This window comes from Odontomachus brunneus, unplaced genomic scaffold (genome assembly GCF_010583005.1).
Source record: "Odontomachus brunneus isolate Ranch 3 - 2012 unplaced genomic scaffold, Obru_v1 Obru_scaffold_053, whole genome shotgun sequence".
NCBI lineage: Eukaryota > Metazoa > Arthropoda > Insecta > Hymenoptera > Formicidae > Odontomachus > Odontomachus brunneus.
The window spans coordinates 217,392-234,277 of record NW_022639503.1 but is presented as its reverse complement, the minus strand read 5'-3'; the positions used below and the strand labels follow the sequence as shown (position 1 = coordinate 234,277).

At 42.7% G+C, this 16,886-nt stretch overlaps 2 protein-coding genes across 6 annotated transcripts in view; one reads left to right on the top strand and one right to left on the bottom strand.

Annotated features, from left to right (window-relative positions):
- LOC116845537 (Krueppel-like factor 14) overlaps positions 1-16,886 on the top strand; it is a 435,757-nt gene that overhangs the window by 227,652 nt on the left and 191,219 nt on the right. The gene's annotated exons all lie outside the window — the stretch shown is intronic.
- LOC116845536 (fatty acyl-CoA reductase wat-like) lies at positions 5,168-10,071 on the bottom strand. Of its 3 annotated transcripts, none has more exons than XM_032818297.1 (9): positions 9,934-10,071; positions 8,425-8,595; positions 8,036-8,129; positions 7,646-7,891; positions 7,427-7,572; positions 7,011-7,313; positions 6,585-6,875; positions 6,085-6,342; positions 5,168-6,004 (listed from the first exon to the last, which is right to left on the bottom strand). In XM_032818297.1, the coding sequence occupies exons 2-9, from the start codon at positions 8,577-8,579 to the stop codon at positions 5,905-5,907; spliced, it is 1,593 nt and encodes a 530-aa protein (XP_032674188.1). In that variant the 5' UTR covers positions 8,580-8,595; positions 9,934-10,071; the 3' UTR covers positions 5,168-5,904. The 3 variants fall into 3 exon arrangements, with proteins under 3 accessions (XP_032674188.1, XP_032674187.1, XP_032674186.1); XM_032818296.1 differs by lacking the exon at positions 9,934-10,071 and adding an exon at positions 8,707-9,080; XM_032818295.1 differs by lacking the exon at positions 9,934-10,071 and adding an exon at positions 8,741-9,065.

Below are 16,886 nucleotides of genomic sequence, written 5' to 3'. Positions count from 1 at the left end.
GCTCTCTCGTTCGTTTCATTCGGCGTCCCGCCGCGGCGACACTCGCTCTTCATAAATCTTTTACGGCTGATAACACACCGTGTGCGATACGCGATGTGCAACTGGCTTATAGTCCGCGATCGCGACACGACACACCGTCGGCTATCAGGCTCATTTCGTGCAATCATCATTACCCTTCCTTCTGCCGTTCTAACCCTCCTAGCGTGAGTACTATGTTTTGCGCGGCGCGGCCCGTAGGGAGGACGGCGTACTCCTCCTCCCTGCGGAGCGCTATTATGTCTTCGATCGATCGATGATGTAATCGCTTCCAAATGCGTCGTTTAGTCGTGCCGTGCGGACGCCCGATCGATCGTTACAAATGTGTCTCTCCAGGCGCACTCGTAGGCAATGCTAGGAATGAAAGGACGGCCACTTCTTCTTCGACGAGGCGCGCACAGAACGTCCCGGAAGAGGGATCCGCTGGGATCTGGGAATGCCCCGCAGTAACTACCATCGGCGATTGCAACAATTGCGCGACGATTACGGTGGATAACGCGCACGTGGGTGATTTTAATAGGGACGGTGTGTTGAAAATCAAACGTCAACTCGCGTCTTATCACTGTGTCGATATTATCGGCCCGCGTAACAAGTAAATTCGTATTTTTCAGGTAAAATGTAACGATTCTATCTTTATGTCGTTGTAATTTCGTGAAACGTAATATATTCGAAGGATAACAGAGAAGATAGTCTATCAAAATACGCACACATTGTCTCATAAAATTATGAGACGATATCGAAGTGCAATTGCTTCATTTTATCTGGAGAATTTGAAAGATTATTTGTTACAACCTAATATATATTTATTACTCTCACGAATTATAATCACGAATATATTTATCTCACGAAAATTGGCGGTATCATCGTGTTTTATCCTCACTGCGGAATCCCTCATTCGGATCTCTCCCCGATCTTTCTACGCGAAAGTAGACGTTTTTTTCTCACGCCCGCATATGTTAAGAGAGTTAACGAGTCGCTGGACGCAATGTGTTGTGAAAGCGAACGCGGCTCGGCTGGAGCGCGAAATGTACGAATATACATACATGTACGTACATGATTTACGACTTCCTTCTGTATTGACCGTCTCGTTCCTCTGTTCGGCTCGACCCGCAGGAGCAAGAAAGAAAGAAAAAGACAGAAAGCGAGAGAGAGAGAGAGAGAGAGAGAGAGAGAGAGAGAGAGAGAGAGAGAGAGAGGGGAAGGGGGGAGAGGGAGGAATGAGCACAGGGTAGTGAAGAAGAAGCGGAGGGCGGCCGGGTCTGACCCCGGGCGGGCACGCCGGTTTGCATATTCGCCACTGCACAACCCGGTGGCGGTTATACATCATGCATCCGCGGCGGTCCCAGCGGGTCGCGGCGCAAGTGCAACGGTGCACCCACACGGTGCATCCGTCCGTGTCGTGTCCTCACGTGCAGCAGCGGCGAGGGAGAGAGAGAGAGAGAGAATGAATGAAAGAAAGATAGAGACACCGGCGCGATATTGCACGTGAGAGTGGGTGCTCGCATGTACACACAAATACACACGCACACACGGGGAGAGTGCAAGGGTTGCATATACGTACAGCCGTGATTCCGCGGACGGCTGGTTCTTGCATTCGCACGAACGTCTCGTTTTGTGTCCTCCCCGCCGTGCCGAAGAGGTGATTCACGATAGCTCGGACGATAGCTCGGGCGAATTTGCATCCCTGGAATCCGCGGCGTGGGCAGCGGCAACCTGTCCCTCCCGTCCCTTCCTCTTTCTCTCTCTTTCTCTCCTGCCCCTTCTGCAGCCGAGTCGAGCGTGTGCCCTCTTTCTCCACCATTTCTCCTCCCCAGGATTCATTCTTACGGCGCTTCGGCCGCAGCCGACACGAATTCCGCGTAGCGCTCCTTGCTCTTACGGACTGTCACGTACCAGGATGCGATTCCCGGGATGTATTGTGATCGCGGAGAAGGGAAGGTAGGGAAACGGTGACCCTCACGCGAGTCCCGATCGCGAATGTGACCTTTATCGGCCGGCCGGGCCAACGGGTCAACGCATCGGCGTTTCTTATCGGATGTAATAATCAGTGTTGAACATCCGCGGTACAAAACGGTAATCTGCGTCATCGCATAGACCGTGTAAATCCGCTTTTTATCCGCGATGTCTGTGTGGGCGACGGGCTACCCACGCAGACATTACATTCCGTTTGAATACGGAAAGGGGTTGGAATCACGTTCGAGTCGCCTCTCTTCGTGGATGCTCGCGTCATCACAACGGTAATTTCGAGTTGCCTCGGCGCACTTTGCGACTATCAGGTGGTCCATTGTTTCTCTTATTTGTACCGAAAATAGTAAGTTACTATATTCGCTATCAGTGTCGCAAGCGAGAGTGACGAATTTTTCTTTCTATATCCACGTAAACAAGCTGGATTTGCTTGCACAATTACATGAAGAAATACTGGGGGGGGTCATCGTTAGCCCCACGTTGTCGTTTAAGAATTAAGACGATCTTAAATATAAAATCGCACTATGAACGCCGACTCACGAGAGGAAACCGCACGGTGCAGTCGGCTACATGACGTAATGTCGGCGCTCAATTCATCACGTGACATCGCCGTAAAATTCGCTTTACGGGCGGAAGAGTACGGGAGGTTTTCGCGATATCGCGACCGGGAAATCTAAACGCGCGTCACGCGTCACCGGTTTTATTCCCCGGGAGTTTTCCCGATCCGGCCCCGCGGCCGGCTGACCGGCGATCGCAGGACGTATTTATCGTCGGCATTAGCATTATTCAGACGCGGGAAGCCCGCCGGCGAGGTATATCCTTCGATCTTTGCGCCGCGAAACGGGCGGTCTCCCTTCTGCGAGACACGCATCGATCTTGCACATCGTCGTCGCGCGCTCGCAGTCGCAGCCGAGTTAATGCGCGTCGAATATGGCGATATGAGGTCGTCGATGGGATCCTCTATAAGGCACATCTGCGGCAGGCCTCGCAAATGAAACAGCCTCCCCCTTATACAACTGTGTATTGTCTCGCCGGCGAGATCTTATCGTCGCCGTGATCATTCGGCCTTGTTTCTCTTCTGGAGAAGCCAGCGAGTGTCCTTCCGCCGTTCGCGCGAAATTAAACGGCGGCGTACGTGCGCGAGGATCTCCTTCGATTATTACGCGATGATGAGAAATAAACGCGCGTGTACAGCGCAATATAAAAATAATATATGCACGTAAAAATAAATCACGCGTTTTAAATTGCTATTTTTGTTTCAATATTCCGTGAAAAATTTTTCCGTTTTAATTTTGCCGCTTATTCGTGCCGCTTATCATTTCGATACTTTGAGTAGATCTCTTTTTCTCCTCCTCCCTCTCCCCCATCGCATTTTAATTTTGCACCTTATTATATTGTGCATTATCGTATCCCGAAATTATTCGATTGCAAATAAATTAGATTAATTCCTCTCGCGCTCGCGACAAGCGTGTCGTATTAACGACACGTTGGAACGGCCTCGAATTAATTAAAATCAAATTAAATGCAAATTGTATAAATTATCGAATTCGAAAGCGGCATAATTTCAGCGCCTACGATAATCCTGAAATTAATATGTACTGTCGGTTTATCGTTTGCATATCTCATTAAGATTCCTGATTTTTAAACTGTACCATTTTTTTAAATAACAATTTTTTTTAAACGATAGTTGTGTGTTGTGTATGTCGATCCATTTGCCTATGGCTAGGATCGACGAAAGAGGAAAGCTGCTCTCGCGAATAGCGATAGGCTCGACTTTTAGCGGTCATACGAAAATGGTCCGTCTCGGAAACACGACCTCGGTTGCGATCGGCGTAGTCTAAAACGAAACGCTTGTATTCGGGTGAGAACCGCGCGAGAACTCCCTCGACCGACGTCTCGTACGTTATCGGCGCCGATCGCAGATACGGTGCGCCTCCTTCGCCTGTTCCAGGAGGTTACAGAACTAATAGACCAACCTCCTTCGTGCGCGATCGCCGTACACCACCGGCCTCTTAGCGCCTCTCGCGACCATCTACATACGGCCACGATCTTGAGTTTCCCATAGGTGCACTCTCCCGCGCCTCCGTGCAGGATCACGGACCCCTCGTTACCCAGCTGGCTGTGTATCCTCCCTTGTTCTGCCTTATCTCTCTTCAGCACGGCGATTAACACCGTGTGCTTCCTTCGACAGATTCCTTCATCTTGTACACGTCTCGTAAACATTTTCTGAGCGTTCCGTGAATATTTTCCAACTGTTAGTTCAGCGTCAGTCCTTGTAAAGGACCTCGCACAAAACCTGTGGAAAATGGTTTTCGATCAAATTGGCTAAAATTTCACTATGTTATAGTTTTCGCCATGCTGATAAAAAGTTATCATTGCACCAAGTCCCAAAAGTCAATATTTCCCAAGATATAAAGGGTCAAAGTAGTGAAATATGGTCATCCGCAGTAGTAAAACGTATGTTATAAGTGATACATTGATATTTATGCACGAAATAAATAAAAATCGATTTTTACATATATATATATGTAATAAATATTTAGTTCCGTAAGATATATGTATATACAGGGTGGGGCAAAAGTATCGGACCGGTGAAATATCTCGAAAAATATAAGTTTTACAAAAAATTGTTTCAGATCTTAATAATATTGCGGAACTAAATATTTATTACACATATATATGTAAAAATCGATTTTTATTTATTTCGTGAATAAATATCAATATATCACTTATACTTACATACGTCTTACTACTGCGGATGACCATATTTCACTACTTTGACCCTTTATATCTTGGTAAATATTGACTTTGGGGACTTGGCAATGACAACTTTTTATCAGCATGGCGAAAACTATAACATAGTGAAATTTCAGCCAATTTGACCGAAAACCATTTTCCATAGGTTTTGTGCGGGATCCTTTGTCTGCTTTCGAGGAAGAGAGCGAAAGAGATTTGCGTCAGGTGATTATTATCACGCGGCCCTCGCTATTAATACTGCGAATTTCTATGTGAACATAAATGCTCTTGTATCGAAATTCGAGTTCTATTTCAACTCAGTAAATTCCATCGCACTTGAAGAATTAATGGAGAGTCTGAAGATATAACGTTAACAGACTGTTGTTCATTAATACTATAAATAATTATTTACCGCGGTTTTCTCCGCATGTTGAGGTCTGGAGAATTTATTTAAGAATTATCTGTACAAATTAAGGTTATGCTGTGTTGTATGCAAAATATTTAATTTATTTTAATTAACTGCATCAACTGCATTAATCTTAAAAGGAATCGGTCGCAAAAGTTTACATCACACAACACTACATCAATAACAAATGTTACATTTCTCAATACGACTTTAGTTTTAGAGATATTTCGTTCGAAAATGTGAAAAGTTTGGATATTAGTGGTGTCGCGACGTTTTTATTGCAAACATAGTTGTATTTAATTCGCCATCAGTCTATTTTTTTTTTTAATATACTAAGCTATTGCCGTACCGTTCGATCGCTTGATTAAACGATTTATCGTTTTTTGCTATGTCATCGTATAATTCACGTTGCATGTATTAATATTGATAACAAAGATTTAAATGCATAAATTACTCTATCAAATGCAGTGCGACGCAAAACATTACACTTTTATTAATATATTATATGCATAAAAATCTTATAGAAGATGAAAAGGTATATTAATTAAATATTGCTATCATACAAAAGTAGTAATAAACAACGTAAAATAAAAATAGCTTCATCTAACTGTGCAACTAGCAAAAGTAAGAACAAAACAGCACGCATAATGTTAATTATTGTTTGGGCGAATGTAATATATTAATGGTAACATTAGTGGAAGTGACACATGAACTTCAAGCATTAGTTTGCGTTACTTCGTAGCTTAACAAATTACGGAATTTTACGAGAAGAACGAAATTACAAGATTTATTAAATTTACGGTGATCCATATTAGCAAACTTGACACAACAGTTAGCAACGTGTAATGAGCGATCATCAGTCTGAAAGAAAAGTGAGTTATCGTGAGTTACGTTTCATGAAACAAAGGATAAGGGAGACCCATCGAGAGAGCGATACTCACTTCTTATATCTCAGGCGTGCTTGTTTTAGAGTATCTTCCGGGTCTTTAGCTATGTATATACGAAGTCCGAGAATCATGTGCTTTATAAATTCATCCCAGGACAATTCTGCCACGTTGAAGTCGAAAATCTTACGGTCAGTTGGATTTAGACGATCCCACAGTTTGACAACGGCGTCATTGCGGAATTGCCATTGACGTGTTGTGAAGTATGATATCGAATCGGTGAATACATGTATTTTCTTGTAAGTTTTCAATAACCTAAAAGCCAACTCGGTTAACTTCGGCGAAGAAATTTACAGAATTCATTTATCATAACGTTAACCCTAAAATATATAAAATGATTTGCGATATTCGTTTTCTTTTTTCCTTAGGAAAAATATTTCCTTTATTCTTCAGATTGCAATTAGGTTGAACTATGTCGAAACTGTCTTTCCGTTACTTTAATTGTTATGTATTATTAATAAGGGATCATATACATTTTAGTGTTAGGAACTTCTTACTTGGGTTTTCGGCCTGTCAGGAAGGCCAAAACGTCAACTATAACAGCGGGTATCGTATGCAGGAATAACGCATATATGTTATGGACTAATCGGTATCTGTTTAGAGTAAACACGTAACACCATAACATATTCATGAACGGTGTAAGTAGACTGTATTGCTCGTTGTACTTCATGAACATTGCCCAAGTGATGGGATTTTGATTCGACGACACGCAATTGTAAATTAGCGCTCTCTCAGTTTCCGAATTCCTGGATTTTGGATTTGCATCGTCAACGCTCAGTAAAGTGTCTCTGGAAAAAAACGAGTATTAGAAACGGCGAATAAAATTATGCGTTGGCGTGCGTGCCTCGGTCTGGTCTGCGTCTAGCAATAAAAATCGAGGAAACATAGCATAAGAGAATATACCTCACGGAATGTCAACTTACTTTCTCTGGGCGGTGTCCCAACCCGCAACGATGATGTTTGCGATTACGTAATCGGCGGGTACCAGATCCGCCGTATTTTCGGGCATGCAATGTAAAGTACGTAGCAAACCCAAGCCACTGCCCATTACTACGCCTACCGGTCCGTACAAGTTGTTGATCCATCCGGTTATCGGTTCTTTCGCCGTCGTTACCACAATCGATGGACGTACGACACAAACTGGTAATTCGACGCTGTATTGTCGTACTGTGTCTTCGGCGATCGCCTTCGTGTACATGTAGGTATTCGGCCATTCTCCTATTAGCCTATACTCGTCCAATACAAAAAGAATAAGTCACTTCATGAGAATACTTATTGCGCCTTCGATATCGAGTGAACTGAGAATGGATCGAAAATCGTTCGAATTTCTTGCACTTACATTGGTGTTATTATGTCCAGTGTCTCATTGTCCAGAATATCGAGTAACGTCAATATCGCATTCGTTTCTAAAGGCGAAGTGTAAAACTTCTCCTCGATAAACTTGTTTACGCAGTAAGAAAATGCGGTCGATACATAAACAAATGCCTAAGTAAGAAACAATCGAATGATTAACGTTGATTTGTGCGTCTATGAGAGTGAGATGTGATTGAAACAGCACCTTTAAATCCGTCATCTCCCTCGCGAGGAGGAGAATTTCTCTGGTTCCTCTCACGTTAATGTTCACCGCAACTCGAATCGCTTCGTTAAATCGCACGGTCGCCGCCAAGTGGAAGATTACGTTTGTGTCTAAGAGACGTTTCCGATTTTCCGGTGACAAGCCTAAATTTATTTCGCCGAAGTCGGCTTCTATCATTATTATTTTGCTAATAAAGTTAGGCTGCTCTTTTTTCAATTTATCGTAAACCTAAAAATAATCGAAATCTAGAAAAAAGATGCGAGACAGGGACCACGATTGCTTTCTATTTAATGAAACATATATATTTCATTTAGGTTAAATTTGATTTATGTTCCATTTATGTTAAAATGTATGTCCATTTATGTTACTAACAACATTATCAAAGTGCTGCTTGAATCGCTCTTCCGCTGATTTTCCTTTCTTCTCCCTCATAAGAACGTACATTTTTCCTAAATCTGAGCAGCATCTGAAGGTATATATCACTTTTTTTTTAATATAAAATTCTCGACATTTATATGTATCGTGATTTCTACATTCTACGATGGCGTATACTGGATCATATCCAATAAAATTCTGCGTTTAAAATTTTACTTGAAAGAAAAAATTTGTTCTCAAGTCTTTTAATTTGTTAAAAATTTTATTTAATCTTCCGTTTTGTGATATGATACATTGTATACTTTGCGTGACTCTGGTGGTTATTTCGTACTTATTATAAAAAGAGACAACTAAAAAATGTGTCTTTTTCGTGTTAAAATACTTGCCGCAGTAATCTTTCTATTAGAAGTATGCCAAAGAAGCCGGAGCCGCCCGTTATGAGAATGTTACGTCCCGCGTAATATTGCAAGACTTCGCTGTGGCAGTCGTCCATAGGATCCGATATTAAGTCGTCGATGTAATCTTTGTTTTTCAGTGTCATTTCGTCAATGTCTTTTCTGAGAAAAGAGTGATTTTATTCACCTTTAATTTTGAGTATGCGCACAATGTTACTGCACAATTGAAAATAAATATTCTCAATGTCGAATTAACGCATTACTGATTGTTACATTAATAAGCTTAACGATGGATTCTGTGTCTCACGTTGATATTCGCCAGCTCTGACAAAAGCCTGACAGCCTCTGATTTTCACCAATAACGCCAATGTGTTCCCACAAAATATTACTCTTCGTCAAAGTAATCGTCTAGGAAACCGATAGAAGCTAACATTTAGAATTTCGTGTGCGAACTCGACGACACGCGCGCTTGTACTGAGATAAATAACTACAAGAACACGGGCAGGGATAAAAATGCGTGGAGGAGATACTTTTTCAACATTGAATATATGAATATAATTAAGACCAAAAGAACGACGCATATTGGAAAAAGAATAGAAGAACGTTGCCCATCGTATCTTAATGACCACAATGACTATACCAGTGAAACAAAAAAGATTCTATACTACATGCGCATACACATTGTATACAGGACTTTGTCTCAATTTCAGTCGAAAGAGATATCCAATGTGATGAATTTTTAATCAGATGTTTTAATTAATAATTAGCATTTTTACGAAGTTTTCATCAGGATTGATAAACGTATTCAGGAACTTACGTTGCTACACTGCTACTGTATGTGTGCGCGCACACGTGTGCGTGTGTAAATATTAATGTGACATGTACATAAAAATAAATGTGTATACACACACAATGTGTTTGCGCAATGTGTTTACACACATATATGTGTTTGCGCGTAGACATGTCACTTTACACATGTCAGATTACACTGTTTTCATGACTCTATCGTCGGACAGTGATTTGCGAGAATTAAAATTTACTTAATTAATAGATTCTCTACTTAACTTATCATCATAACTCAAATTAATATCCCGACTATCCGTTGATAATCTATGTTAAGTATTTCGCCAATCATTTATATTAGTTTTCTTTATTACTCCTTTATTATATTTGCAAATTCAATTAATAGCAAAAGAAATTATTTTAAAAATAATAATAATTTCGATATAATAATTTTATAATAATTTTGTGTTTATTATATACTTAATGTAAAAATCGAAGAATGTGTTTGAACCAGTTTGATTATAATGAATAAGTCTGGCGGTCCGATTTTTTACATAGACTTTGTATGATAACGCTAATATGTTCTCACGTAAATATTAATTTTGAATTAATTATGTGAATCGAAGAAAATTTATTAATAACAGAATGAAAATAATTTGCAATTATAAATACCGGTCTTAGAATCTAGTGTAAATCTTATAAGTGCCTGACTCTTACGTTTAATATCTAATAATAATGTTCTTTGGATCGCGATACGATGTTATTTATATATGCCAAGATTTTTTTCAATGCCGTTTTTTAAATTGCCTTTGTTATCGTACAGGATCCAAACTTAAATTTCTTGGTAAAGCATTTTAAAGTACACAACTTTTGCCTTTATAGCTTCTTCTGAGGAAAAAAAATTATTTTTAATTTAAAATGACACACCGAGGTCATTGCCAAGACACGTGTGCAAATGCGCACTAATTTCCGCTCACGCATTTAGAGTTGACTCTGTGCGTTCAGATGTAAGTAAAAATTTGTTTCATATTATTTAATGTGAATTTTGCAAGGAAATTGAAGAAAATTGAAGAAATAAACTTTTTGAAAAAAATTATCGAACTGAATCGAATATATACTCTTTTAACCTTCAACATGAAGAAAACAGTAGAAAATAATCGTTTTTATCGAAGTTGGACAATAGTCTGTATAGTACTATATTGAGCCGAAATTTGATTTCCACATTAATCTTACAAATTGCATCGAACTTGAAGGACCAGTGAAGAATTTTGATATATAACACTATAAAAAATAATATAATAAACAATGCATTGATTATGTAACTTAACTGCAGATAAAATTTTTACAATAAATAAATATTACATAATTCAATAAAGATTAATAGGTAAGAAAAACAGCAAATTTCTTTATGATCTCTTTATTATTTATTTTTTTCATGGATATTGGAAATGTGTACAAAAATATATGAAATATATGTCTGTACATTTGAAAATGTATGAGTTATCGCTGCTCGCGTTCTAACTTTCCGATTCAGCATTCCGTTATGGCAACCCAAATACTAGTCTGTGACACTCGCGCAGATACAATTCAATCGGAAAAAACAACACGATGCCGAATTCAATTAAATATTTCGGGAGCCGTTGAAACATTTTGCGTACATGTAATGTAAACAGACTCGATAATGGGAAAGTACGCGTCGAACAAAGTACAAGAAAAGAAACTACGTATTCCGGAGTAATGAAAACAATGAATATTCTCAGAACATCGAGGACCGTCAAGGCCATCAGACCTACATTCGCGCATTTGATTTTTCGAGTGTTTCGTGAAATCGAAGTGATAGTACAGTGTATGAAAATATATGTAAGATAACGTGATGACTGTTAATATATCGGTACATACATCTGTACTGTCACTTCGGCTCCTATCATAACCGATTTATATACGTAATATAAATGCGTCAGCAGTGCCTCTCAGTTTTGACACTTTGAAGAGTGCGCTGCAACTTCGAGATGCGTCCAAACCGTTTTGTGACTTGATATACGCAAGGAAGCGACCACCTGTTTCGGTAGGTAAAACTGCACGGTCTGGCCGCGCAGTTTCCCGAGGCGTCACGTTCCTCCGCAAGAACCGGCAGATTTACTGGTCACTCCGCGCGGCGGACTCTAATTTTACGCGTGCAAAAATAACGACCGCGGTACGCGGCAAAAAAAGCGCAGGTGCGGTTACGGCACTTGATAAGCACGCGCTGCGTTTTCCTTGGCGCGATCTGACCGCGAGACGAGGGGAAAAGTGCGATAAGTGGAGGCGATAAATCGCCGAAGCGAACGGCTCCGAGTCGTTGAGCCGGCGCGCCGTTTATTACCGCGGAAAGTAGCAAAAATGTTGCTATCGGTTCGGAAAACGTTAACCCGCGCGATCTACACAGGTGTGGAATTAGAAAACGCCGCGAGGCGCGCGCGGTAGATCCGACCGAGTGAACTAAAGACTCAACTAAGAGTAATGATGCTTACTGAAAAGAAAAAAAAAAAAGAAAAAAAGCCATTTGCAGGAAAATTACGATTATTGTTGAAATCGAATGTGAAAGTCTCAAAGCCCGATAATAGCTATAGATAATTGAGTATATTTCCTGAAAGCTTCAATATCTTGATAATTGTAGTTACATAACATTCGAAATTAAAAAGCGTCAGAAAGATCAGCCGCGGAGATACAGGTGACCTCGCCTTTCAGTTATATTCAGCTTGATTTCACTTTCCCGATTACTCCATCCTGATTTAATTCCGTGAATTTGTCGGAAGAACGCGGTATTTGCCGATCGTGATTAAAATCGAATCTAAAAGAATTTTAGTCCGAGTTAAAAATAATTGAGTATATTTCATGGAAGCCTTAAATATAATGCGCATTTCTTATGCACTAAAATAACAGAAGCAATATCGCCGATGCTTCGGATAGCGTCGGGATTTAGAGATGGTCGTTGCTCATCCTTTTCTTTGACGTGGAATAGACTTAATGTTGCTCCTGATCTCCCTTCTACGCGGCGGGCCATGACACCATACTAACCCGGTGGAACGTTGTAAAATTAATTTACGCTTGTCGTGCTCAGCCAGTAGTAAAACGCGGTATCGTTTCCTTCCTCTCCGTTTCTCTTCGCTCGGTTGACCGTACTGAGCATTAAAGCGCCCGAGTGTGGCAATGCGAGAGCGAGGTCTTAGAGTCGGCCGTCGTGGATTTTATCCCAAAGTTACGATACAATTTACGTATCCTTTCTAATTTATCATCGTAATATTTCGAGTTTTATGGATAGCGCATTCCGGGAACAAAAGAAACAAGTTCAAGCTCTTAATTTCTCGTTGCGCTTGTTTGAGTTTCAAAATATATCTTGTATTATTATTCTTTCATAAAAAAATCTTTTAAGAAAATAAATCGAAATCTGCCGGTTTTTAGGGGAAAATTATCGCAATCATATCTGTTTCCTTAAATCGTACCTCATCAATTTCTTCTTTTTTTGATTAATAGAAAAAGAATAAAGCCATAAGGTACACATGGATTTATATGGCGTCCATCACTTCCTTCATTATTATTGAATTATAAACCGCATCTAACATCAAAAAATGAGAAATAAATGGGCAATGAGAAATATAAACAAAAGATTTCGAGATTATGTCTTATTTTGTGCGCGTTACAAACGTTTTGAAACAATCAGATACGATTTAGAAGACCGGTACGATTTTGATAGCTCTCTCCTATTTCGCAAAATTTTGAATTGACACGACGTCGAGAGCGAGAACGTTTCGCGCAACGGCTCTCTTACACGTCTAACTCGTTCCTAAGTAGGGAGGATAGTTCGGTGCTAGACGGACATCTCCACGAGGTGCTTAGACCCCGTGGGAGTCATCGTGCGATCGCGTGTGGAAGCGGCTGCTCGGTCGCCGCGCCGGTCGCGTGATAATTCGCGACGGCCACCGACGAAGTTTCCACGATCGATCGTCGAAAAATCCGCGGCTCCTTCGGCGGTGGCCCTTTCCGGCGGCCGAGAGGTCATTGCACCAGCGGCGTTGCGCACGCCGACGAACGGAAAAGCGCCGTTCTACGTTTCTGATAAAATGGAAATTAAAGAATGTCTCATTTGCGGTATCGCGAGCTATATGCCGTTCATATCACGCCAGTCGGTCCTTCGAGCGATTCGCCAGAGTACATTTCCTTTCTCACATGCTCGCGGACATTCGTTGTCCGTTCGTGCGAAAACGAAATTTGCTTGAGATATTTTTCTGCTCACGGCCGGTAACTTCTGAATTCGTAAAGTTAGATGCATCGAGACGCGACATCGGGGAAAGCCATATCGCTCCCGCATCGTTAGACGGAGGATAAAAAATTCAGACTCGCGACGCGAGGAAAAAGAAAAAGAAACGCCGGCGCGGTGGCTCCCGCAGGTAACCGCGGCGGGGCCATTGGCCCCGCAACGTCGAGAGGACGCGGAACGTTAGATAGCAAAACGAACGATAGATAGGGATAAGGACACCGCGAGAAGAGGGATAAATTACCAGTGATAGAATAGGACGTACGCCGCGGTAAAGGAGGCAGGAGAAGGGAAAGATCGAACCCCGAAGGGTGGGAGAAGCCGCGACCGCGCTGCGAGGTGGTGGTGGAGCGCGGACGGCGGGGAGAAGTGGAAGGAGACTCCTTTCGACCTCTGCCAGAGACCCCACGGTGAACCCCGCCCGAGGCAAGGGGTCAGTCACCTATTCCTCTCTCTCTACGCGGCCTTTTACCGCGGCACAACAGGCTAATTACGCCTGATTACGTACCCGTTTTCAGGCGTGTACGCGTACGTTCCTGGCCGTGCCAGGGTCTTTCTTTCTCTCTCTCCCTTCCCTCTCTCTTTCTTTCTTTCTTATACACATATACAGACACATGTACACGCGCACACACGTTCACTCTTCTTCCGCAGTTTGCCGCGTCCTCGAGGAGACCCGGGCACCTAGCCTTATCTACCTACCTCAAGCCGTAGCCTTAGAACCGCTTGGCGCGTCGTAACCGTGGAATTGACACTTTTACGAAAGCGCCGTACGGCTGGTCTGTCATTACGCGAACACGGCGCGTGCGTCGTACCCCAGGCCAGGCGACCTGTCCCCTCTAGCAACGTGGTCCGAGATCGATAACGAGAAAGGGACAGAGAGTGAGATAGAGAGAGAGAGGAGGGCGGCAGGAGGGCGGGCAGAGTGCTAAATCGTTTCGCCGATGCCCGCCCGGTTGAGGAAGGTCGTTACGATCCGTCCCGTCGTCAATGAAATTCTTGGCGGTTTCTCCGCTAACTTTTTCCCCGATGAGTCGGCATATTTCCTAAATTTGTTTTCGCTCCGTTTTCACGTGGCACGAGTAAACGGACCGCAACTAATAAATTGCGATATGTAGAAATCGCAGGAAAACTGTTGTTTACGTTACGCAGGGGATACCCCTTCCTCCCTTTCTCTCTCTTGAGCACGATATAATAATCGATGTCGAGACTGAACCTTGCTCCAGGCTACGAGACGCTAATCATTTCTACGCTATCTCGGGATACGCAGAACGCACCGTTTAGCACGCGTACGCCAGTCGCGAGCTTTAGTAATGCTTGTATCAAACGCGACTGTTTGATTACGACACTTGGATCAGAGGCAGTAGATCGAGACCCTTTTCAGATCACGGTGGTGATTTCCTCGTTGCGCCTCGATAAGATCTGGACGCCTCTTCTGCTCTTTTCCTCTCTCCTCTCTTTCTCTCTTTCTCTTTTTCTCTTGTCTTTTTCTCATCTCTCTCTCTCTCTCTCTCTCTCTCTCTCTTTCTCTCGTGTTTCTCTCATCTCTCTTTCTCTCTCTCTTTTCCTCTCTTTCTTCCTACCTCTCGTCTTTCTTCCTCTCCGCGTCGAGCGCATCGTGAGAAACGGTGGAGCCCGACGCCTGGCCATCGTGAGCTGCCCACCGCGCGATTGCACCGCCGTAGATCACCTTTATTTGCATCTGCACGACGTACCGTTGCATCCGGAGCGGCTACCTGAGTCCGCCGCCTGATAATTATTGTCTACACGGAAGGCGCGGAGTGCCCTCGCCGCGGTCGAACGATGAAGACGTCGTTCTCAGCCGGTTGGTTGATTGGTCGGTCGGTCGGTCGGTCGGTCGGTCGGTCGGTCGGCAGGTCGGCTATCCTACATACCTTTTTCACGTGGTAACGTAAATATCCATTTAAACCGGGCCCAATCAAAATACCTGTCCTCCTTACGTTACTTACGCGCGACGCGCACCCGTCGTGTGTTAGCCGTGCCTCCGTTTCGAGGCAGCGAGCCGTCTCTCCTTCGCGCATAACGAGATCGTTTCGTCGCCGCGATACGCGATATCCCATTCTGGATCGTGTAGTCTCTCTTGTTCACTACGAGAGATATCACACAGAGAGTTGTTGCGACCACTGTGTGTTCGCGCGCGCGCCATGATCAGCCATGAAATTGTTACGACGACCGTATCTCGTTGGCGAAGCGCATCGAGACGTCTTCACGACGAAGCAGATGTCCTGAGTGCATGCTCACGTTGTGATTTCGAAGTCAACGCGTTTGCAATCGTGAAACAATGTCCTGTTAAATTTTCATTTGAAAGAATATCCGACTAGAAACTTATCCCGTGGTCCTGATCAGGACCTTAATCAGTTATCTAGTTTGTACAAAATGTTGTTGGATTCTAAGTAGTAATAAGATTCTCATTATTGATAATCCTTATCACACACTTTAAGATCCCAACTGCGCCATGCTACGTTATATGACTTATGAAAACTCAGTAACATCACGCACATATTAGATAATTGATTAGGATTTAAGCTAAATTTCTAATCGAGTGTACAAAATATTTTTTCCCATGTCAAATTCATAAATTTAAGTCGCATTATTCTTACAAACAAATAATTTGTTATTTTTGTAACGAACAAAGAGGTTCATTTGTATTTCGAGTTCAATTTAGGGTTCTTTTTCGGCAATTGTGATTAAGCAAGATTATTAAGCAAGAAAGAGTCAATCAGGAAAAAGTGTGCGAAGTCTTTCCTTTTTAATTTGACCGCAAGTGCGCATTGTGTTTCCGCGACAGGCTCGACAGAACGAGACAACGGAGCGGGATACAATTTTTAACCGTAATAATAACGTTTGCCATTCATTCGTGGTGTGTGCGTGCGACGCCGCCACGGAAATTGGAACGTCATACACGACGTGTGGAGCAGCGTGCGCGCGCGAATGTCTTAATTAAATTATAATTGTAAACGAATTTATCTGCAGATCGGTGGGATCCGCGTTTAATCGGATTATACACCCTCGCCCCGCAATGACTCACTCGGCGCGGTTCCACGTTTTTGCGGTCGCCGCAAAAGCTTACGCAATTAAGCTCACGCTCGCGTTATATAATTGCGGCCAACATTGTGCGTGCCGCATAAACGAATCGTTACGCATTATTTCGCGCGCTGGGAAATTGTGAAATTCTACAATCGTTCCCCCGGTTCTTTATGTGACCGATAACGCGCGTGTTGAGACCGCAAGGTAATAAATTTCCGTAAAGCGCAATAAAACGGGAGGATCGCACAGACGAGAGACGGTGACGAGCGAGCGAACGAGAGAAAAAAGAAGAGAGAGAGAGAGAGAGAGAGAGAGAGAGAGAGAGAGAGAG

Bases quoted from the DNA above. Each gene is read 5' to 3' on its own strand.
- LOC116845536 (XM_032818297.1), bottom strand. From the start codon at position 8,579: ATGACACTGAAAAACAAAGATTACATCGACGACTTAATATCGGATCCT. The intron at 7,892-8,035 runs GTTAGTAACATA...GATTATTTTTAG, and splicing joins AGCAGCACTTTGATAATGTT to GTTTACGATAAATTGAAAAA. The intron at 6,343-6,584 runs GTAAGAAGTTCC...GTTGGCTTTTAG, and splicing joins CTGACAGGCCGAAAACCCAA to GTTATTGAAAACTTACAAGA.